Here is a 25,936-nt window from a genome sequence, read left to right on the forward strand (position 1 = left end):
CCTGCTGCGGTTTTGTATTCACAAGACATAGCAGTGAACTATTAAAAAAACCCCTTGTGACATGCTAACACCACAATAACTTTTTAATGTTCTTGGTACAAATACCCAAAACAATTAACAAACAAAAAATACACGTTAATTGGAATTAAGGCTTTTGATTGTCCTTATGTAACTTAAGGAGGAAAAAGCCTAAAATAAAGTTGAAGTTGTGGCTAAAGCACATATGGTGGAAACATCAGAAATTTGCTCTTTACACTTAAGACATACAAAAGGAAATGCAGAGCAGAGGTACCCAACAACCATATCTTATGATATGCAGTGATCATTTGATTATTCTTCAGAGATATTATTCTTCAGTCACGTTTGTGCTCCCACCTTGGACAACTTTTGTTTTTAAAAGAGAAACATTCAAATTCCATGTCTCCCACAATTCCTTAAAATTGTTTTACTGAATTAAAATAAAGTTGTGTGGATGTCTCTACTGTGTAATTAATAGGGGTTACACTTAGATTTTTTCCATAACTTCAGTGTTTTTGATACTGCTTTTGTGGCATCTAGAATATTCCATAAGAAGAAAAATCAACACAGAAACTGCCCTTGACATTATTTATGATTGCACTTTGTTAGCAGAGCCTGCTGTTGGCATGCATTTTCTTACCGGTATCTATGAACAAATATACCCTTAAAAATAGAGTTCATCATATTTTCGATTTCATCTTGGTTTTCTTGTAGCTGCAAAAAACAAAACAAAAATAAATAAAAGATCACTGCTTATTATAAATAGATATTCTACAATTTCTTATTGGGAAACATTAGAAGACCATGGAAGAGCACTTAATTAAAGGTATTAGCAGAGTCACCATTTTCTACTTTTCTAGCACATGCCTATATTGTGTGCATATACATACGTATATATGCAATGCCTTAATGGAAGAAAGTTAACATTCTCTACAAACATCAATTAATTTAGTTTCAAATTAGTCCTTTGAGGTGGTGATCACCATTGTTTTGCTACTGGAATTTAGACAAGTAGAGACTATGTGTTCAGTAACGCCAGCAGTCCTGTAGTCATAGTTAAACAGATAGAACTGTGAGTGAATGACAGCTGCAGAAATGAAGCTGGTTACAGATCAGGAATCCCCTCTGAAAATTTCAATGTCCTCTTGAAGGGAAGTGCTTAAAGATGTTCTCAATCTTAAGTATGAGTGTCAGTTGCTTTAACTTCAGTGCCCATGATAACTGAGTTTCTGAACTAGGAAGCTTTCCGCAATCAGAGCATGGGTGCTTAACATTGGAGCACACCTGACGTCCAGTCCCAGGCCTTAGATTGCAGAAAACCAGACCAAACCCAAACAAAAACCAAACCCAAATGAAAAAGGTGTGTTTTTATAAATCAGTGGTTTTTTTAAAAAACTTAATATTTCCTGTGTGATATGAGCACATTTGTAAGTACTATGGAAAGCTTAGTATGTGTCAACAAAACTCTTAATACATCCTAAAGAAACATCTTGGAACCAATGAAAATATTCTCTTATTGTCAGCTTTTGTACTAAACGAAATAAGTATGACTTAATTACACCAAAATGCAGCTTTGTTAAATAAGATGATGCCAATTTTGTACAATCAGCTTTTGGAGCAGAACTGCTACTACACTCAAAGACATCATTCTTCCATCAAGGTGTTTCTTAATGTCAAAGCAGAATACCATAACATGTGTGAACATAAACTTTTCCACATTTTCAGTATGAAAACCACAACAGAGCCTTGCGAGTACAGAGTGCATATATGCATAAAATTATAAAACCTGTGTAATTACGGACATATATATTTAACAGATAAAACTTCTTAAAGCCAGAGGCAGAATTATGATCAGCCGTTTTGACTTCATGCATAGCATGAGCTCATAAACACTTTCACCTAGGGGTTTATATTTTTCAAGCCATGTTTACAAATATTTCTACAGTATCTTGCCGATAAGATCTAAAGTAACTTGCAAAATTCAGTAAATGAAGTCTCCCAGTTTCCTAAAATGTAAGGAGGTACCGTCTCCATTTTGCATATGGGGAAACCAAGGCATTGGGAACTCTTGACTAATTTGTCAAACATCAAACACCTGCTAAAGAAATTAATTTCATAGCAAAAGGGATTATGTACATGGGGAAAAGTTGGGCGCACACCAGCTCTGCGTATACCAAAGGGCTGGTACACAAAACAAGCATATTTAGACATGGCTTCTGGAAGAAGCACTATTTTCAGCATCAGCTCAACCCAAATATGCATAGACTAAATGCATGTTCAGGAATAGATAACCCAAAACAGACCGTGCATTTCTAAGCACTCCTCAGTTGGTTGATTTCACAGGCTACAGGCAGGCAAATACCCACAGAAACATGGGGCTAGAAACAACCTAGCACAGAATGTGGAGAACAACAAGGAGGGGAATGACCCAAGAAGCCTCAGGAGGCCTCCTGAAAAACTACTGAGGCCCTGAAAGAGAAAGGGGAAGTTCCTGGAGAACCAAGAAGAGAGGTAGGGGAGATTGAACTTTATGAGCCATGAGAGGGTTAAGATACCGAAGAAAAGTGTACTTCGACATTTCTTTGAGTGCAAAATGGAGCAGCACCATACAAGACTAAGCAGCATAGATGAGGGGACAGCATGGATGGCTTCCTCCCTCTTTTTCTGCATGGAATTTAGAGCTCGCTATAAACCTGGTAAGTTCTCAGCTATATAACTGATACAGGGATCCAGGTGCTGGGGCAGAGCTGGTGTAGGAGGAGAATCAGAGATTCAGTATGCCCATGTGAGATCCCTTTTACTTTTGTGTGCTAACATTTAAAAGACACAATTCTCAAATGTATTTTAGATTTAGTAATGAATCAACAATTCTTTGAAAAACATGAATTTTCTCCAAAACTGTAATTGCTTTTTACCCCTTCAGCTTTTCTAGGTCATGTACTTGAATTTGAGTGCTTAACTTCAGGCATCTTGAGAGAGCATTTGTGTCTCAGGATTCCTGCTCTTACCAATGCAAAAGTGATTTAACACTCCCTCCCTTAAACCTAAGTAAAAATAAGGGAAACGTTCTCTTGTTGACTCTGAGAGCATTTTGAGAAGCTCAAAAAGACACGTATGACAAGCAAAAATTTTGAATTACTACTGGCAGCAACTAAACCACAACTTCCTCTATTTTGTGGCATATTGTTACACAAATCATCCAGTTTAGTTGAAAAATCCCACTGACAAGAATAGACCTTCACACACTGCTCTCACATTAGGCATGTAGAAGATGACATGAGAATGAAACACTTCAAAGTGTTCCATCTCTTCTACTTGAGATTAATTTGCCCCACTCAGCTTGCAAACTGTCCCTGTATAACTTCATGAACGTAAACACATGCCCCTGTATGTGCCTATGAGGGTTTATTACGATGGCACTACATGAAAACAATCAACTAAGAAAGTGCACAGAATACTATTGTAAATTCGACATATTTAAACACAGGAAAAATACAGCATTATGTTAGGAATTCTTTCACAGAGCCATTACGCCACCTAATCCTAATAAATCTCTTCTCTACAGGGCCCTCTACTATGCTTAACACCACGTATCTGAGGACATACTCAAGCATCACCACTCGTCTCTGGCTTACTCCTAATGCAAAATTTTGATTAGTTACAGTGAGTAGTGATATGAGAGAGACTTAACATACATATCAAAAGTTAAAGTTTGCCAAATGCTCATTCTTCTTTCAGGGTTTCACAGCCCCGTGCTAGCCTGGGCATCATTGCTTCAAAGTCTCCCCAGAGCAAATATATACTGCATCTCCAAAAGACATGGAAAAGAACAGCTGAAGGAACCAATATAGAGGATGTCCATAGACACAGAGACACTGAACCAAGTTAATCAGTGTAATTAGTGACTTTGCCCTTCTCTGGAAATTCAAAGCAACAGTCAAAAAATCTGGAATAGAAAGTGTGCTCCAGGTATTCTGACAAAGCAATTCTGCTTTTTAAAATGCTTTAAGGCTGACATTGAATTTAATATTTAATTTAAAATGTTTCCCTTGCAGTTTGGGCAGGAGAGATCATTCTTGATTTGTACCTTAATGCATGATTTTTAAGAACTATGAAAGCCAAATAAAATTGTGTTACAGATTGTAGGGGTAAAATAAAAATAAAAATACATAATTGTAATTATCCCCAGACAAAGACTATAAAGTCAAGCAATTTTGAGTCAAAGTTATACCTAAAAGAATCCAAGGTGCATATAGGTAAAGCACCCAGACATCCTTAAATTGCCACAGAGTAAAACAGTGGTGGAGGAAATATATTCAAAACTATTACATTAAAAATAATAAATTTAAATCTAAGATATATATACTTCAATTTTTCAAGCAATCAATCTCACGAGTTTTACATGGCATCTTTACAGATTATTGCTGTTTGGGTGTGTAAATATTCATTTTGCACTTGTCATCTTTAAATTTCTTTTAAGTACAACTCTAAAACTGAATTTCCTGGGATATAATACTTTATTTAGGGATGATTACAGCAACCTTCTAATGATTTTGCTCACCTAATGCCAGACTGGTACTTACTAAAAGCGACTTTAATGTCTCCCTAGCTTCTTCTCCCTGAGACCAGGTGCTATAGCCCCCACTCCAGTGTTTCTTGAAAGTAGCTACAAAAAGAAGTACTAATGAGACACTATGCAATAATTGCAGTGATCAAAGGGAAAAATGGGCAGTGCAGTGAGGGACTACATGTGATCCTCTTTTCAAAATCTTTTCACATAACCAAAACAGTTACTACTTACAACTGGAGACTAATTTTCTTCCTGCCTGGTCATATACACAAGCCTGAGAATAGGAATTACCCTGTGCGTGCAGAACAGCACACAAACTAAACTGACTGTGCTAATACAAGATTTTAAAATGTAGCCCAAGTAATATGCTTGCGATCACACAAACACAACTACAGAACTAATCTCTTGTTTCTCACTATGGTACTCAAGTCACAAACCACCCTGGACTTTCTGTTGGAGGGAATGCACGTGAACCAGGAGAAAAAAAAATTCATCTTTTCACTTGCCTCTTTTCTTTTCTGAAGCAGCAGCTCCAATCTTTCATTAGCTCTTTTGCCAATCATTTTGTTTCTCTCAGCTTCGTACTGCCTCTGTGTATTATCCTGATGAATGCTCAGGTTTAAGGCAACGTTCACAAGAGCAGTCATAAGCTTCATAGCTGCAAAGGCAGAAGACAGAATATGACTCTTTACCTGTAGTCAGAGTTCAAAAATGTTGCCTGAGCAGATCCATACCCACAGAAAATAACCAACTCGACCCTGACACAAAGCCATCTGGAAAGGCACTTCCCACCCAAGCAATACTCAGGTCGCCTGGCTCATCTAAAGATCAGAAAAGAGAGTATATATACCACACTGAGCTCCAGGCAATGTTCTTTGCCATCTTCTCCAGAAAATTACACAAGTTCTGAGTGCAATAAGGTCAGTGAGCAAGCATGTGAATCTGCAGGTTCAGTGTACACCATGAAGCCAGTTACTGTGGAGTTACATACATTTCTCTACTAAGAATCATTAAGTATCATTATAAATGGCTCCATATGAAGGGTAATGCTTAACCAATAGCTATTGAGGATTACTCAGTTTACAAGGGACCACAGCACTGTTTCTCTGAAAGTAAGTCTGACATCACCCTAAAGTCAATGTATAGTTGTATAAAAGTACAATTAGAACTTTATGTAACCCTTTATATGCATTTTCACACATGCTGGATATAATACTGTTCATGTATGTTTTTCTGTCTTAATTTATGTTTAAAAAAACATTAATAAGGGTCTTTCCCATGTTCTGTGTGGTTACATAGTGTATCACAAAGAAACCGTCACATCCTCTCTGGCTAAACATGCAGCATTGTCTTCAAGGTAGAAAAGCAACTATACAAACGGACAAGTGAAGCGACTCGTACAGTAACTCTATCTTATCTTGCTATTGCTCAAAGCTGGTAACTGTGGAAGCACCCACATGTAATTCTTGCCTTAGTTTCTTGCTATAGTGAATCGTTTCTCATTCCAATTGGCTAGCACAGAGGAAAATGGAAAACAAAGACCACAAAAACACTCCTTCATGAATAACTGAAATTCCACAAGTAGATTTTCATAATCTTTATCAAGACTGAGCTCCATGGCATCATGCTGACCTCTGCTCTGCAGGATAGCAACATAATTAAATGTGCAAAAACTAGCTTGAAGGAAATTTGCAGAATCAAAACAAAGCTCTCACGTGTTAAAATAAATAAATAAATGGCATGTATTATCACTAGAAAATTATCTTCAGCAGCTCCTATTCCTAATGTAAGCACTAGATACTTGTACATTTAATCAAGAAGCCAGCAATGGCTTAAATAACTAAAGCTAGTTGTGATGATCCCTGGCCTTCACATTTGCTTATCCTTGCTTGAAGTTTCTAGCTACGTAATCCATTCCAAATGATAGCAACTATTTCTTCCACGCAGCACAGGTCTTGGATAATGCCTCTAATGTAAGGTGCTGTTTCCTGTCTTTAAAATCAAACCTCTCAAACACCTGTCCCACACAAAGATGAACCAATCAAAATAAGAGACCAGACTGCATACACGACTATCCTCACTCCATGATCTATCTCCTATAAAACAATCAAGGACAAGCTAAGCAAACAGCAAATCAAAATCACCTGGAATTGAAGATAATCAATATCAGCTGGAAAGGAATACAGTTTCCATCTCAGTTTAAATAATAGGCACAGATTTCCAGCAGGTTATCTGCAGCTCAAATAGTATTCACCTTTGAATACCGAATTTTAGAGGAAACTCTAAACCTGGAAACTTACACCTGCGTAATTCCTGTTTTTACGATCCCGTTACTGAGTAAGGTGAAGAATGCAAGGGGATGGGTTTCCAAAAGAGTTCGGTCACTGTGAGTTGAAGGTTTTGTTTTTCAATCTTGAAATCAAACTCCAATCATATCTGGAGTTGGTTTTTCAATATCATTGGAAATCTGCCTCTTACTTAGTTTCATTGCAAGAAGTGAAATTTTAAACAAATTCTGACTGAATTTGTTGGACACTGGGTATTACACTTGGAAACCTGAACAAAATTGTAGAGGGCTGATTGTGGAAAGACTAACTAAATCAGGAACAAATATTGGCAGTAGAAATATTCAGATTATGACAACTGTGTCCTGTAAAGGCTTCAAATATTTGGCATGATCTATGAACTGTCTAGGGAGAAGAATCTTCCAATAAGATGTATTCAGCACATGAGATGAGCAGAAAGATATCACCAGACGTAAGTAGCTCTGGACACCTATATCCAAACTAGCCACTCTAGTATTGCTTTGTAATTGGAAAAAAATAGTTACTTCTAGAGAGCAATTCATCCATCTTACAGGACAATTCTTCTATAGGTCTGATGAAATACACTCTAGAAAAGTCTATTTCTATCTAATGACATACCCACTGCTTTCCTTAGAAGTAGGCAGCTGTGTTGAAAGGTGCAACGTGGCTGGAGGTAGAAGACAGCGAGACCTACAACTAAGACCCAGTGCTCCCAAACCTAACGCTTCTCAAGAGTGAAGGCAGAGATTTTATTTTTCAGTCGACTGAAATTCTTTGATAATACAATTTTCTTGACACTTATTTAGAATAAATTTGTACTCCAAAATACAAAATTATGACGATAATTCTATACAACAAATTAACAACTAATAACAAAATACAAGACAATCATGACACTTTTGATTCACAGGATTCACTGGAGGCCCCTGGGTATGACATGAATCTCTGAGATTAAGTTCCTCCGCATACTCCTTTCCAAATGAAAAAGTGTATTTTAAGTATAGTTATACCATGTATGGTACTTGGATTTGATCAAGCTTTCCAGAGTTCTCAGTGCTGGTCAAATTCCTTCTCAATCAAAATTAGGAGTAATTCTCAAACTGGCTCATTAGTAGCAACTCCTTTGAAAAAACTCTTCTCTGCACTAGCTTACTTACCAGCTAATGTACTGGTGTGCCTGAAAGCCCGGACCTGGGAATCTGACAAACCAGTCAGAAGAGAGATCACAGTGTCCATCATGTATTCATCATAAATGATGCTATACTGACACTGTCGAATGAGCACTCCAATGAACTCGCAGAAGTTGGATCGAAACTTCTTCCACTGAGGCCCAGGCATGGTAAGTGGATAATCACCACTGTCCTGAAGAGCAAGAAAATGCAAATATTAAGTATTAAAAGTCCCCCCATTTAATTTATTTTAATGCTGTTGTAGCCATCGTGGTCTAAGTTTCTAAGCTAATTCAAGCCAATGGAGAATAACAAATAACACATTATTCTTCAATAAACAAAGCAGCTTGTTGGCATGAAACCACTTTTTCAAAGACTTCATTATAACTGTTCTAGACTTGCAATATTAGCTCTGTATAGTCCAAAATATGCATCAAGACTCAATTCTTTTCCTGTGTCCTGGGTTAGGAAGTGGCGGGGGGAAGGATGAGAAAGGAGTATTTCAAAGTATTTAAGGTCAAAACCTAAAGAAAGGCTTGTGTTATTGGAGGTTTGTGTCACTCTCCATCCCCACTTCAGCCCTGTATTAATATTCCAATCAACTGACTGCCCCTCCCCACAAACTTTGCTTTACTCAAGTTTACAATTGAGATCTTATCAGAAAGTAAATACTGCCCTTTTTTGATCTTACAAACTTACCCTTTTTCTAGTAGTAAACCCTGCCTTCTGATAGAAGTAATGGAAATTTCACTAGTGATTCACATACCCCCAACAGTTTCATACATTCCATCTTCCAAAGATTATTGCAAGATTGGAGTAGGCATGCGAACACTTGGTTCACTTAAGTTTAACTCCTCTCCAAGTTTGCTCTTACTATTCACACTTCAAGCAACAGTGCATTTCAGTGAGACTGCCCCCCCTAATTAGAAAATGCTTTTTTCCCCTTCAGTGAAAAAGACTAAGTGCGATCTCCCTGGTCACCTGATTTGTAAGCCAATTCCAGATTATCCAAAACATCAAGGCAATAACGCTCCATCCTGAATCTCTCCCCCAAGATAAGAAGTCAGGGGTATCAAAGTTAAATCCATTTGTACATATTTATTCTGTGGTTTTGTGAAGAACAAGCACTTCTTTTCTCTCAGGACTCGTCTTACCGCCGAGACTGAACGATGTAAAGCCAGTAATGTAAGCATAGAGGAGCTGTAATCAAATAACCTTTTACCTAAACTTCATAAACGATATTCCCCTGCAGCAAAAAACCCCGTCTATCAAATTTAACCAAATCACACACATTTCAGTAATACTAAATTAACGATTACAATTGCAAAGACAAGCACTCAAATGTTAGAAAAGACAAAATTATAAGGCAGTCTTAATGACCTTACTGTCTCATTCACTGCAATGCTGAATGACATTATCTTAACGAGCAACATTTTTACTTCTAACTTTGAATGTCCAATTTGAGAGAAATAGGAGCTTTGGTTTAAAAAAAACAGTGCGGAGCGTTGTAAAGCTCCTGCCATAAAGATATCTCCTAGCATGTTCAATTGTTGCTGTGAGTCCTCAGAACTTCTGTAAATCAGACCAAAGTGTTACGTAGTAGAAACCCAGATAAACACAGTCTAAACTAAATAGCATCATCATCAACTGTGCCATGTGTTTCAAAGTGTTCTTTGTCTGTTTATGCCTAATGCTCTTGGTAGTGAATTTCAGCAAAGTACAGTGTCTTGCCATGTAAATACAAGCCCTGCATTAGTCTCATATTGATTTAAATTTAGGACTGAAATTAAAATGCTAAAGCTTTCTCCTCAATGTTTTTCTGACAGTAACTCCATATGAACACCCCAGACTCCTTTTCTTCTCCCTGCTTACACCTTATTTTCACAAATAATCTCCACATTAAGTCCCTGCCTGCATAGTACCTGTGGGAACTCTGCATGTGAACTTACGTACATAATATATGCTTTCTAGAGGTATGTATATATAATTTTTTGAAATAGATCCTCAGAATCTCTAGCGCTGTGTAACTACTCACATTTGTATGATGTATTTCTAACCTACAATTACGTATTAGACAGTCCCTTCAAAAGGCATCTGAAGACTGCACCGAGAACATCTCATCTGGCCCAAATGGGAAGAATAAATTTACAATATAGCCAGTTTATTGGATCTTTTGTTCTTGAATACCAATAAAAATGTGATACATCAGTGACACTGACATGTGATACTTGATGGTCAAATGGTTACAGAACTCAAAACAAAACAAGTTTTTGTTCACCTGCTAACCCCAGCACAAGAATTATGAGGGAATTCATCTACAAAATACCTGTACTCATAAGCCAAGCACCCAAATAGTGCAGCAGATGGATGTCAGTGGAATTCCCTGTCTCAAACTGAACTTGTGGCAGCAACAAAGTTATTTCCATCGTTTAAGTCCTGCACAAGTGTTCCTCCACTCATGATGAGGAAAATCAATGCTTCAATCCCTGCCATAAATGCAGAAATTAGAACCAGCAGCCAGCTGATTACTGCAGCACTGACAAAACAAGGCGATGATCTTGAAAAAGTAAAGAAAGCAGCAAATCTGAACATCTTCAATGGAGAGTAAGGTATTTTCTGAGCAGCATACTGTGCTAATGAATAGACAATGCAAGATTCTCCCCTAGCTAATACTACATTTGTGCTTTTTTTCCTATTAGCTCTAGGCTTGTAGAAATTATATATTATGTCACAAATATGACAACACGTACTTTATACCACTTACACACATGTACCACTGAGCACTAGCCCCTTTCAATCCTAATCTGACAACAGACCTGGCATTTTAGATACATTTTGATACAGGGAGGAAAATATGCTAACAGGGGGATGGTCTCCATCTGAAACTCGCCATCTGAAGATGACAATGAAGCCAGGTTGGGCTGATAGACTGTCCTAATTATTTTGATGAGAGTGTCACAAACTTTCTCATTCTCCTTCACTCCCACACAGTCACACCATTAACTTTTCATAGACTGACATGGGATTTAGGGGCATGACAGGACAGCAGGGCAAGGGACATGTTCTGGTGGCAACAGCCCTAGGCAACTGCTTTGTCTCAGGATGACATGGGGAGATGGACATTGGGATTTGGGAGTCCTGGGATACTGGAAGAGATATTACAGGTGAAACGCCAACAGTAATACTTGGAATGAAGAACTGAGGCCTGTTCCCAGCTATACAGAAAATGGTGGTGCTTTACTGAGAAAATGGATGACCACTCGGCCCAGCCACCACTGCTGGTCTCCTTCTGGCTCCCTTTCTTTCATTGTTTACCACAGACTTTCAAAAAAATGAAGAAATCCAGTGGCAGGATGGGCTCAAGGAAGAAGCCTAGTCGGTCTGCACTGAGTCAGGGAGCACAGCCAATGGCACTGCTGAAAGGAGGCAAGAATTAGATCTGCCTGGGTTCTCTTCTCCTTTCTCCAGCAAGAAAAGAAAGGTTGAGAATGACCCTGCAGATCTGCCAAATTCAGCTTGTGTTGCCTTTAGTCAAAGGACTGTTACTGGCAAATGGTGTCTGCTACCAACAGCTCTCCCAGAAACAAATAATTGTTGTTCTTAATCTTTAATTGGTGGACACTAAACAGAGGGCAAAAAGATGTACTAATGCTAGGCCAACCTCAATTGCAATTTTACAATCTGCTGAAGACCGAGAAAGATTTTGTTTGTTTCATTATGTGTTTTACCCTGAACAGTAATGTAAGCTGCTCTTGTTCTAAAAGCTTATATTTTGGCAGGTCTTTTTTGCAACTATGACATCCTGCTAGGCACAGACCAATCTGAAATAGTATGACTAGCAGTATGAACATAGGTCATATACCATATAATATGAAATAAGTCATATAACAATTATAAACTTACTATGCTGTGATCATCTGATATATGAACATTGGTACAAAACTGCACTAAATTCTAAAATGTTTTCCACTGCTAACAGGGTATGAGTTTATTCCAGATTTCAAAATATTCACTGGGTTGTGGTCTAAGACTAATAATGTCACGCTTTTATATTAAAACCCACAAATTCTTTCACAAATCTATTCAAGTGTTAAGGCAGAAGCTAGAACAGAAACTTTCTGTTACAACTGTAAAAATTCTGAAAAGTCTTAGGTAATGCAGAAAGAAAGCTTATGTACTAGTAATTCTTTGAGATATGTACTGTGCATAAGGAAGAGTTTTTTTCTCCTTTGAGAAAAAACTTTTGACAGTTTCTGAAAAGGGTTTTTTGAGAAATACTTTCTTCCATCAGCTGTGGGACAATCCTCTCCTGAGCAAAATCAGTGTTCTTTGGCTTTTGGACAGTGCCTTGGCCATTCTATTTTGTATAATGGGGCTAGACTAAAGACAATATCCAATCCTGTTTTCAAATTACACTAGTAAAAATTCACTGCATTTTATTAACTTCAGTTGGGTGATGTTTTAAAAAGCAAAACTAATTCAGCCAGAATGTAGCATGAATTGATACAATTCTTTTGTTCGTTATTGTACACCTAAATTTTATCCACTGTACCCTATCCCACCCGTACACAAAGGCCCTGACTGAATACCTGAGTACAGCAAAAGGAGCATCTACAGGGCTGCAGTTAAGTACATAGTTAAACTTATTCAAGGCCACGAACAAGATTGAAATCTTGCAGAAGAAAATCCTGAGAAAGAGCAGTGTTCACATTTATAGTTTTCCTGCTTAACTTTTTGAATCACAGCCTTGGCATTCCATTTAGAATTGGTCAGAAAGAGACACTGCTGTCATACAGAAAATTCATGTTTCACCATTTTTTTCCTCACTTAACAAAATGAACACTCAGAAAATTTAAGTTTTTTATACATGAAAAATAAAAGGAAATACAGTTCAAAAATCTCAAAGCTAAAAAGCGTTCGCCATTAGGAACATGTTTATTTTGACAGAAGATAGCCAATCTGTATTGTAATACACCTGTTTCAAACAAACTGCTTAGATGTTCTGAAAGATAATTTCTTTCTGTACTGTTCTAAAATGGTAATTTTCACGTCAAGTTACTATTTGGATTAAATTGCCATTTCAAATGAATGAAACATCAATTTGCACACAGAAAACAGAGCAGAATGCTGCAAAGGCCAAGCCTGCAGTCCTGTCTCAGGAACTGAGTTCTCTGTTGTATGATGACAGTTCCAAGAGGTGAACTTCAGAATCCAGAATACCACCACCAATTTCAGTGGGATGAGAAAACTTTCTACAGTTCTTTTTACTGCTTCCTCTTATTAACCCATCTAATACCCAGGACGCGGACAGACAAGGATATCCCTAAAGCCATACAAAGATATATGAGGGTCTACATGGATCCAGACCAGAGCTAGCATGGACCCAGGCTAGTTCTAGTACAGTCAGACCTGGCTAGGCTCTCTTACGCCACCGGATGTGAGATTGCTCCATGCTTTTGTGTGATAGTACACTTATGCCCTCAAACTGGCTAATTCACAAACTTTTCAGTACCAATATTTCAGCATCCAGAGCCTACTCAACCCACAACACTGACTTTTCAAGATGAGCAAGTATAACTACCTTTTCAAATTATTGTATTACTTTTTGGGTTTCCATTCTTATTCTTTCCTAAAGCACACGCTGGCTCGTTATTCCTCATCCAATAGTTTAAATCGCTGCTTTGCTTGTCAGTGCAGTTCCTCACACTGAGACATTGCTTAACCACTGGTTTCTTGCCCATTGCATTTTTATTTTAAAACAAAAGTATATTGCAATATATTTCGTAATGTTTAAAGATCTATTTGTATACCATACCTCATCAAATTCTTCTGTCATTTTCCTTATGATTTCTGCATTTTGCATGTTCCTGAACATTTCAATTCTTACAGTACCTGTAATGTAATGAAGGAACAAAAGAAATTAACCCATTTTTTGTTACGTCAAAATACCAGTGTTTTTCTGCTGCTAAACTTACAGCTCAGTAATACATATGAAAGAGTGTGTAATGCAATAATAACAGGAACACATCGAACAAGACTGTCTGTTGAAGAAGTGGGTAAAAAAAATAAATCCTCTATTCTGTAAAGTGCTATCAGACTAGGAGTTAGTAAAATTTTCCATCTTTTTACTCTTTACAACTGAGCAAGTGTGATACAGAAGTGATAGCAATGTAGGACTCATGTCTGCAGTTGCCAAGTGTTTTTAATTTTATGTGCAAAATAAAATGAAGACCATCTTTCAGTTCCACAGCCACTTCTAGTAATTCTCCACTTTTTCCGCTGGGTCACCTGGATTACAGATATATGATATACCATGATCTCTTTGCAGAGACACAGGAGTGGTTTTCAAACTGCTTAGCTCAGGACCAGCACGGCTTACTGACTTAGGCACAGCACTGTGGGAACGGAGCTACAGCACCTGAAGACCAGAGCTAGCACAATTGCATCATATGGTGCTACCATCAGCAAGTCTTTCCAAGCTCCTGAGCCAGCTCAGGACCAAAAGCAGCAATTGTATGTTATTCCTTCATTTGGATCATGCCATTGCCCCCTGTTACCTGAACAGCGAAGTTGATAGGATTAACTTTTCATTGTAAATTGAACAAAGCTACCAAAATTGAAAATATAACAACACAATAGCAATAAATGAAAATTCTTGTGACTTGATCCTAAAATCAGTGAGTATAAATGAATAAAATATTTTTACACATTATTGCCTTTGCAACTAGACATTTTCTAAATATCCAACCATATAACACAAGTCAACACAGAGAACGTTTTTTTTTTCTTGCTAATGCACGATCTTCTTTTTGCCACTTCACAATCTTATTTTGGTAATGGAGGAAATGCAGAAAAATTAAGCAAACTGCAGAGCTACAAAATCCATCCCAACATCATTAACATTACAAAGAGTAAGTCTCCCGGCTTTTGCAAAAAGTTCAATTGGATTAATGAACCACTGCATGGCTCCAAAAATTCAAACCATAGTAGAAGAAGCTTAACAGCTAATAGTATTAGTCCCTCTACAAAGAATAAATAATGATAATTTAAGTATACTGAATATTATGAGAATGTCTTAATTCTGATATTTTATTCCTTGAAAAACAAGCAATAGAAACATACGCATTTCAAAACATGCAAGCACAATTACAGCACCACAATCCTCTATATCTTAGTAGAGGTACTGTTTTACAACGGAACTTAAATATTGATTTCTTTAATTGGTTTTGCTTCTTCATGAAATAATATTCACTTATTATCTATTCCACACCGGGTAACACTGTCAACCTCAGTTCTAACAATGGCGATTTAAGTTTGTGCATGGCAATTTACATATTATTAATAAACAAATAGTAATGCAATATATTAATATAAAACAAGAAATCCAAGAGAATACTACCATATGACAGTTGAAGACCTGTTTTCCTGGCTTTTACATCATCCGTAAATGCTGCAGCTATATTTTAATGTTTCCCCCAGTACTGAAAGTTTTGTTTTGAATAAGTGAAACACTTTCACAGTATGTCTCAGAGTATTCACTAGTAGACAGCTATTCTTAGAAATCCACCTCAGCTGCATTAATACCTCTTTCTCTCACTGTATGCTGTCCTCTGTTGCTCTTCTCATTGGTAATGTAACCCTCGTTGAATAACCCTGACCTTTCTTATTTTATTTTTATAGCCCTGATTCTAATTTTATACTTACCTATTTACGACTTCTGTTAATAACCTTAAATACCTTCCATGTACTATATAACCATGTTAGTTCATCAGAAAAAGTAAAAATACTGTAACTAAAATTCCTTGTTAATGCACTTCACACAATTCAAATCTCCCTTCCACTTTGTGTAATTCTGTTGTGGTTCTCTATATCTTTTCTCCTTGAGGGTACGGAATGCAATTATACTGTGGTCAGTATTACTTGGTGGCTCAGATATTGTTACTTCTTAAATGACCTCCTGCATGTTACTTCACAGTCAAGTATAATTTTTCCTTGAACAATTTCTCTCAAGGAATCCGTTTCAGGAGGTGACAGCTTAAAGCACTGCTTCTTTAATTCAGCAACTTTGCAGATGCAGTATCAGTGCTCAAAGTAAGCCGATGGTTCGTACTGTATGTGCATACCCCCCCATGTTACTATCAGACAACAAATTATACTGTGCCACAGACACATGGAACCTGCCCACTAAATTGGCCAAGGGGAGAGGCTGCAAACGCAGGACTACAGACCACAGGCAGTCTCCCTTGCATCATGGAAAAGCTTTTTACTTTCCATGACTAAAACTGAGACAGCATCATCTATCTCCTGGGCACTTTAGGATTTCTATTGATCACTGTGCAGAGGTGTTTGAGATAAGGCTGCTGTAGATTCTACACACATCTTCCAAACAAGCAATGGTCCAGCTCTTTGGGAGCATCGGGCAGGGGCATGCACAGGGTGAAACAAACTCTTGACATCTCCAAGGGATGCCAGGGTGGACAAGAGCTCAACACTGCCAAAGAAGTGTCAACAAGCACTGAGAGGAGTGAAGACAAACAGTACTTACCAACTCACTGTCATGTCTCATTCTTTCCTCCACTTTTTATGACAAAGTTTACTGCAAGTCATGTCAAACAAAATGAGCATTTCTACTTACCTGGCAGTAGGTAATAGCTTTGGCCTGACTGCTTTTCCTACCACCACCTTTCCCCCACCTGCCCAAAACACAATCCTGTCTGTTTTTCTGGGAAACTGATTTAACACTCCATAAATATGCTGCGAAGACTCTGCTCACAACACATTTCATGGTGTCATCGCAACATTTCAATACTGCATTGGTCAACACTGTTCAAAGTTTTTATGATTAGTGAAAAGCTAAACTCTCCCATTTTAAAGTGAATCCTTAAAATATAACAGATTTTCTATAAAATACAGTTGAAGGTGTGGAGTGCATTCCTATGGTCTCTGCCTTACTCGTGTTGTTACTAGTCTTTTATCCTTTTCTAAACTGAGTTTTACCTCTATCATAAAGCTCTCACTCTGTATCTAGTGAAGAGGATTTAAATTCTCTTAGCGCATTAACAAATCGAGAAGCCTATTCCACTTCAGTACTATGTTCTCTGTTCAAACTTACTCACACCCATTGTGTTTTACAAAGTCTTCTCACTGACATGTAGGTATATTTCCTTAATGACAAAATTCCAGTTTAACTTTCAGCTAAAGACAGATATCAATTCGTCAATAATTAACCATGTCACCCAACCTGGCTTTTAAAAGTTAAAAGAAAAAACCCATACAGAAGACAACATTATTTCAACTAGAGAAGAGAAAGACTAAAAGGGCCTATGCAAAATTGGATGAATACACTTTAAAAAAAACCCAAAAAACTGTGTACAAAACAAGATCTAACATTTCCAGGAGATATACCACAGATTCAGTGGCTTCAAAACATATAGTGAGAAGACTAACCAGTTATAATAGTAAGCCCTGCAAAAGAAAAGTAACAATAACAATCTCCAAGGGCTTTGTAAGACGTGTAAGCTCTCAAGTTTGAGCAACCACCAACCTTTAACATCAGGAGTTAAAGAGGGAACTCTTTGGATGCAGGTTCTCCCATGAATACCTTTCCTCCTCTCAAACAGAAGGTACTAACCACTGCTAGAAATCAGGGAACACCATCATACCAAACACTACACTCCAATGGCCTCCTGCATATGGCAGTTCTGGTATTTCTATAGGGAAGGGAAGCTTATATGACAGAAACAAGGCCCCTGCAGAAGTGGTACTCCAGCTATAATAGTCCACAGTCATTTAAACACTATTAATGAAAACAAATTACTCACTAGCAAATGGTCTCTTGAAATCTGAACTGCTGACGGTAATAAATGACATACTATGTAGTATACTAACTATATTATATAGTCAGTTTTCATCTCTGGTACCTTTATTCATTGAAGTTACTCAGCCCATTTTCTCCCTTCTCTTTTGGACCACCTGCCCAAACTGAGTAAGCTGCAAGAAAAGTGGTGGGAAAACTGCAGCTCAAGACTAAAATCGATGGATATAAAGCAAGCCCACAGTCTCCTGCCTAAGGAGGATTAATCATGGGACCTTACTTAAATTTGTGGTGACTGATTAGTATCTCTCAACCGCACAAACCAGAAAAACAGTAAGCAGAAGAAAGATTTATAAAGGCATCAAGATGAAGACACTAAAATATTTGCACTGGAGAGTATCATTTGAAAAAGGCAACGTACTCTTTTGCATTAGCTGCAAGTTGATAGTTGGGATCAGAGCACTGAGAAGTAATCTTGACTGTTGAAATTGTCAAGAGAGGGCAAGTTTAATAAAGATCTTGCAAGGATGGATGATGATGAGAGAATGGCTGGATGGGCAATATTTCTTTCCCTCAATATCACTCAATGTGCATTTCCTATACCTTTCTCCCCACTTACCATTTACATCATAAGAAATAATCCACTCCTACAATGTCTGTAAGTGCAGTTTTTAATTGTCTCAGAAGTGCTAGTGACAAATCTCCATATGAAAGATGATAAACAAAGACTGAAGTCAAATTGTAAAGAGCATATTATTTCTCACTGCTCAACTTGGGTCATGGTACACTTCTGTAACACTTCATTTACTGCTCCCAGAAGAGAGCTGCCTGAAACTAACCAGAAATTACTCACACCAATAAAAAAGTTTATTTTCTGTGGCTTGCTCATGATCACATAGGAACACTGAAGTAGATCTTACCTCACTGGAATCAATAGGCATTAATCATTAATCTAAATGGAAGCAGTATTGGTACAGCTGAAGCACATCCAAATAGATGTTAAGACTCCTAAATCCCATCAGGGCTCCTAACTTTCCATTGATTTCTGTGCTTGAAAACTGGAACACTTTACTGAAACCAGAAGTCAGGATTCTAGAAAGACATTAGCCTAAATACTTAGTTGAATTTCAGCTTTCACAGCATATGCAGGAATAGAAGACCCTTTTATTGACTTATTCCCCAATTCTTCCTGTCACATGGACTCTACATTGCCCACCTTCTGCCGCCAATGAAGCACTATTCAAAAGCCAGTATCTTCCTAAAAGACACAGCCCTAATTCATCCTTAGAACAGCTTTAAATGGTGAACTCTTACTGAATGAATCAGCAAGAATCCCAATGGCAAGAAAAAAAAAGCACAGCCTCATGCAATTAAAACCTTATCAAACAGAGAATCACAGGCAACACTTAAAAAGAATTCTAATGGTTTGTCTAAGTCTACTCTCCTACAGCAAAACCAAACCCAAATATCTGTCAGTTCCCCAAATATGTTTGAGTGCGTTCTCTGCAATCTCCCTGCAATGTTAACGCCTTACCATTCATCTGATACACACTATACATAAGAAAAGTGTATTCTTTTGCTGCAGCCCAATTTTTTAATTGACCTTCTGCTTATTAATTTACATACCAGAATATAATTTTGTTACCCTTAATTTTGTTTTACTTATTTTATGAATTGCTCTGCTTTTGTCCAACATACTCCTGCAATTCTTGAATCTTTAATTCTTAGATCTTTCACATTCCATTTTGATTTTCAGAACACTGCATAGCACATGATTCAACCAAGTTGTTCTCTTGCTAGAATTCCTATTCCTTCTTTGCTTTACGTTATTTTGCACTTGAGTCTTGAATATCATTTTTGGAACAGGAAGCTCTTTTTTTTTCCCTTGGTCGTGTTTCCCACGCAGACTTGCGTATCTATTTTTTCAGTATAGTCTCTTCCTCTTTTTAAGACCATTATCATTGCTTTGCCCTTCACTTTGCTCTCATAGAACTAGGAATATTATTATTCTAATGATTGAGCTCATTTAAGTTGCCATCCCAATAATGAGAATTACCTCTAGAGGAGAGTGTTTTCCATTTGTGTTCTCCACCTTCTGCATCAAAAATTTGTCACCACCACACTGTAAGAATTCACTGGACAATCCTTAACTTGCTATATTCTACACCTTGATGACACCTTGCTAGCGAAAGTCCCTTCATCTCACAATCTAATGTACATCATACAATTCTATATAGTGATTAAAAAACAACAACAAAACTTTTGTATCTGGCCGCCTTGTTTTGATGGTTCATAGTAGACATCTACAGCAGAAACTCCGGGCTTCTCTCCCCTTCTATCACAGCCTAGACATTTTCAAGAAAGCTATTCTAGATTTCAGAATAAATACAAATGTAAATGTTACACAGGATGAGGATTTAGTGGCAAGCTCCTTTTCCTGAATTTTCACGTCTTAATATTGCTAAAAATCCTTCCAAGCAATTTTTTGGAATTAGATAAAGACCAGAAAAGTCATTACAGAGAACTGTGTTAGCCCCACTGTGAGTCTTAAGCTGTATGAGAAACATATGTATGAATAGAACAGACTTCCACCAGACAGCAGAGAAAATGACAAATAATTTGTTACTTGTCATCGTGAACTGATACTTGAGGGTAGAGACCTGTTTACTGCAATGTCCTGTCAAAGTTGAGAAAATCTACAATGAAAACTAGGTTCTGGAATGAAGGAAACTTTGGTCATTACAGTCCTTTCATCGTTCTTACGGCCCTTTTATGCTCTCTCCTCCCAATGCCTGACTGCCACCTACAGTTCCGACTCTGTGCTCATTACATGTCCAACGATGGCACGTACATATAACATAAGCAGTCATTAACTGAGACAGAAAGAGGCACATTCAAAGGGACACTACTAAAGCATTTTGAATTTCACCTCCTCCAAGGAGGCCAAGAAAGGCCCAGAAATCTGTTACTGTTCTGGTTTACGTAACAAACACAAGCAAGAAGACACTTTTTTCTTATTGTCATTCAAAAAATTAGCTGAACTGTTTCTGCTGGCCTTTCACAACCAAATTCAGCCTAAAGGAAGATGTCTTGCCCAGTATGGTTACCTCAGTATAATCTCTTAAAGTTTACTAAAATGGAAACTGACTTAAAACAATCAGTAATGTTAATAGTGCCAATAGCTACATGAGTAACAGTAAAGGTTGTCAAAAATGTCAGTAAGGCTGGGAGGACTTATTAACTGTTTTCACTATCACAAGGCTCACTGCACAGAATGGTGGAATTTTAGTAGCAAATCCTTGCTATTTCTGATACGCAAATTCAAGGCTAATTGTTTCATTTTTAGAGTGAGCAATTCTATATTACAATGAGAAGTTCAAAGTTCTGAACGAGATTAAGAAGTTGATAACTTTATGTATATAACTAGCGTTTCGTATGATTGGAATTGTTTATCTCTTAAAAACCCGAATGTTATTTGATCCAGAAGATAAAAGCGAAGATAATGATTCCCTCATTACAAGTATGAGAAGAAATACATTGAAGACCATCAGAAATTTTTACACAGAGCACAATGATTTGTGTCAGCAACAATCCAGTTATTTCCCCTTGTTGCAAAAAAAAAAAAAAAGTACACATTCTTATAGTAAAAAGTGATAGAAACTTAATGTCTACCGTAAAGAAACCAACGCCTATGAAATTCCTAAGCTCCCATTATGTGTGAGAATTTGCTACTTGCTTAAACTAACCTGAGTGCCAGAAGAATAAAAAAAGGGAAAAAAATCTAGAATTCCGGAGTGACCCAAAGAACTACATACCATTAAATCTGATTGCTGTGCCAGACTGGAAGGTGATATACTACAGAACTGGGGGACCCATTCAAGGGTTGATGTTATTTTTGTGAATTAATGCTTCACAAACCCCTTGGAGCTCCGTAAGGCATCAATAAGCAGCAGTAAGTCGTACATTTATGCAACACATACATTTTCAAAATCCTTTAATGATGTCCCTCATCTTAGTTCTTAAAGAAGTTGATATGCAATAATAAAGAGAGTTTTCAGATTAAAAGATAGGAAAGCAAAGATAGCAAAAATGGACAGTTTTCAGAATGGAATAAACCTATCAATAGATCTTTCTAAGCATCAGTGTTGACAGAAATATGCTAAATAGCAGATATAAATGCTTTGAAAGAAAGGATGATAATGGAGCAGACAAAGTTTGCTGGTGACAGAATTACTTAGAACAGCTAGAGTTAGAATTAAAGCTGACAGCCAACACTGCCAAAGCATTTCATAGTAACGAAATTGGTAAAATGGCAAATAATATTCTTCAGGAAAAAAGCATGCTAATTCCACAAACTACTAGCAGAAAAAGAAGTAGGCCTACATAATTTAGTGCATCAAAAAATAGCACACTTCATGTGTTCAAGTTTTAAAATTTTGATGAAGGAAACTTCCTTACTCTGAGTTGAAGGCAGATAATACTGTTTTGATATGGCTCTACAGTATTTGCATTTGTAAACGGTAAGCTGCTTTTCAGCTTGATGTTAATGCCACTGACTTTGAGTAACAGAAGCCAAACAATTAACAACCAACGCCACTAAACTTGCAATCTAGTATTTGTACTGAATGATTTCACAAAAGAGATCTTTTCATGCTTTGACGGCTTGATGTATTAATTCTCACAAGGCACCCACTTTTTTGTCAGATAACTTCAGACTTGAACAACAGTAAATGACATGAACATGAGTAAAAAGCTCAGGAGCATTTGCTACCCCAAAGGCAGTGCTTTGTTCCTGGTAATGTCTTAATGGTTTTGCCCTTGGAAGCATCCACAGCTGCAGTCATCCAGCCGCCGCATCCTGCCCTGCCTTGCCTCAGTTACTCTGGCTGAACGAGAAGTCTGTGATCAAGGAGGACACTTATGCTTGAGGAGAGAGGGAAAGCACCGACTCCAACGTATTCTTGGCTTTATGCTCCTCTGAAACTTTCCACCTGTTTACTTAGTACTGGTTCCAAGATTCAGTTCTGTGAGCACTACTTATTGCTGCGATTTCCTGCAATTGTGCTGTAAGGAAACGTTTGTTAAGAAAAACTTTCCTCAGGGATCTGATGAAACAAAAAGTAACATAGGGATGCAGGTTGTTAAGCCACACTGTGACCATTGGATTTAATAGCTGCTAGTGGATCTATCAACTCTTAATTCATTTGTACTTTTCATCTCCATAGAACTGCGCATCAATGAAACCTACAGTTTAGCTCTATATTCCTTAAGAAGGTACCTCATTCTGTTTTTAAAGCTGCTGCATGATCATTTTATTTGATAAGCCTTTTTTTGCGAAGAGTGAATAATTGTTCCTCTATTTACCATTCTTTTCCCCATTGCTTGGGTTTTTCTCTCTAATTTTATATATCCTTTTGGAAGTGGGATGGTCACAAGTACATTCAGTGCTCAAGATGCAGGTGCAATGTAAGTTTGAAAGACATATTTTTTTCTTTGTTTCTAATATACACACACAAATTTGTCCTTTCTTTCTAATTCTTAACTTTGCCTCTCAGAGCACTGCCAAGCAAAGAGGCTATATTTTCAAATTATTCACAATGACAGCAGGCTCCAGGAGCAAAACGTTAGTAACTACAGCTTGTCACTGCATATGTGGAACCAGACTTTGGTTGCATGCTGTCAGAAGTTACTCAAATCCAGCAATATAAACATAGGTAGTTTGGAGGTAGGCCTGAAAGTTAAATGTAAGAGACAACAATGTATATATTTGAAATAAGTCCATTTAGGTGTTATCTACCCTTTCAGAGTGCTTTTATCAAAGACTGTTTTCACATCTAGACTCACCCACCACCTGCGCTGTTAACATGCAACTACATAAGCTTCCCCCTGTCATGAGAGAGGCCCAGTGTGGGCCTAAGCTCTTGCCCTCTCTTGGGTGGGGATCTTGTCTGTATCTATAAATACCTGATGGGAGGCTGCAAAGACGACGGAGCCAGACGCTTCTCAGTGGTGCCCAGTGACAGGAGAAGAGCCAGACAATCCAAACACGAGCACGCCAATAGAGTGTAACTGTGTAAGCACTTTCGTAGCCAAGGGCAGAGTCAATATTATTGCCATCGCTAACAACAGGCCACAGATATCGTGACTGGGCCTATGTTCGCTGCACACAGCCCTAGCCCCGGGCCGTTAGGCTAGTTATCAATGCATTGTGAGTACCTGCTGTGTGAACTGAAGCTTGGTACCAGGTGTCTCTCGTTATAAAGCATAGTTCAAATGTGGGATAATATAATAGCAAAGGCCTTGAAAATAAGCAATCTGTCTGATAAACTGATTTCAGCTAAGAACAATTGCTTTGTACCAGTACTTTGTCCTCATAACGTACCAATATACTATCTTTCTGCCTTCTATAGTATTTCACAGCAATTACAATAAACCCCAGAGCCATTTTAAAGATACTGAGTACTCCTTGAAGAAAAAATAATGGATCTCTGTTCCACCATACCAGAAGAGGCTTCATGTGCTACAGAGTCTTTAATACACATTCTTCTGGATAGCTAAAAGGTTTAATCCACCGATTTTGAAAGTAATAAAATAGGTAATTACTATTTTAAAACAGATTATTTATTCCTGTTGTGTTTCTTATTACTTTTATCAAATATTTGTCCATGCAAGGGCAAACTCACAGATACTTATTTCCCTTAGAAGTCTAGAATTGTACAATAATTAGTTGGCAGGATTCCTGACTGTCAGCTAGTCCAAACCCTTCCCAAAGCAGGGCCAACTAGATCAGGCTGCCCAGGTGAGTTTTGAGTATGTCCCAAGACAGTGATCCCACAGCCTCCCTGAGCCCTTACGCCTCCAGTACTTGACCACCTCATGGCAAAAATATTTTCCCTTACGTCAAACTGGAATTTCCCATGTTTCAATTTGTATCTGCTAACTGTCATCCTATTACTATGGATTTGCATGAAGAGCCTGGCTTCACCTTCTCTTTAGTCTCTCTTTATTTGAAGAAAGCACTAAGATCTCCCTTTGGCCTTCTCTTCTTGAGATTCAGCAACTCTGTTCTCTCAGCTTCTCTTCACTCAGGAGAGTGAGGACTCCATTGAAGGCCTTCTGGAAATTCAGGCAGACTCTTTTAACCACATCACACTTATCCACATTGCCTGCTTCAAAGAACGTCAAGCTCTCTTTCACAGAAACCATCCACCAAGGACATTCACCTCAGTGTCCATCCAAGGACGTTCACTTCAGAAGTCCACCTTTCCTTCTACTTTCTATGAATTTGCTTGTCTCACCCACAGGTTCACACTGACAAGACACCTCAGCAGTGACCCACGGGCATACTGTCAACCTTCAACACCCCTTCATACACGATTTTGCCAAAGGATATTTTCTGTATCAGAGAAACAAATTTCTTGTTAGTCAATGTCTACATTTCTCCCAATACATTAAAAAAAACCCCCATAAAACATGGTACCTCCACTTACCAGGAAGTTAGGAGGCAAAAGACAATCACAGGAGGATTATATAGCCAGGGTCCACCCTCTTTCCCTCAGTCTTTCTGCTTCCCCTGATGAGTATTGATCCTTTCCTCAGTCCTCTGTTACTCTTATTTCTAGCCCTATTTCTCAGAAGTAGTAAAGAGGGAAGATGAAAGAGAAGTCCTAAAAAAAATTACAAAAAGAGAAGTAATTATCTAGATATCTTCAACTGATGTGACAGGCTCTAGACTCGATAAAAAATAGTATCTCGTAAGAAAGAAAACAAAGCAACAACAAAAATAAAAAAAAAGAAAGAGAATCCTTTACAGCACCCTTCTTCCCTCAAAGCAACAGGCCAGGCCTTTCTGTGGGCTGTGCCACACCTGGGTGTTGCCAAAGATCTGACAGAACTCAGCAGGCCAAAAAAGCAAGTTCCCTGCAGCTGCTGAAGGACCACCATACTCTGCTTCTCATTCGCCTGCCTCTTGTCCCTTGAGACAACTGATCTCACTTTATTTACCTCAAGGAAGCTACTGTGAACTGCATGAGATCTTTTCAAATATGGCTCTGAGGAA

At 37.9% G+C, this 25,936-nt stretch overlaps 1 protein-coding gene across 2 annotated transcripts in view; it reads right to left on the minus strand.

Moving 5' to 3' along the window:
* STAG1 (STAG1 cohesin complex component) overlaps positions 1-25,936 on the minus strand; it is a 155,478-nt gene that overhangs the window by 79,743 nt on the left and 49,799 nt on the right. For both annotated transcript variants that reach the window (XM_009813638.2, XM_009813630.2), the window contains exons 5-8: positions 13,879-13,955; positions 8,052-8,256; positions 5,095-5,246; positions 659-732 (exon numbers count right to left, since the gene is read on the minus strand). In XM_009813638.2, coding sequence (XP_009811940.1) covers positions 659-732; positions 5,095-5,246; positions 8,052-8,256; positions 13,879-13,955 — 508 coding nt within the window. The remainder of the gene's footprint in view (positions 1-658; positions 733-5,094; positions 5,247-8,051; positions 8,257-13,878; positions 13,956-25,936) is intronic.

The sequence above is a fragment of the Gavia stellata genome, chromosome 11 (assembly GCF_030936135.1).
Source record: "Gavia stellata isolate bGavSte3 chromosome 11, bGavSte3.hap2, whole genome shotgun sequence".
Lineage (NCBI taxonomy): Eukaryota > Metazoa > Chordata > Aves > Gaviiformes > Gaviidae > Gavia > Gavia stellata.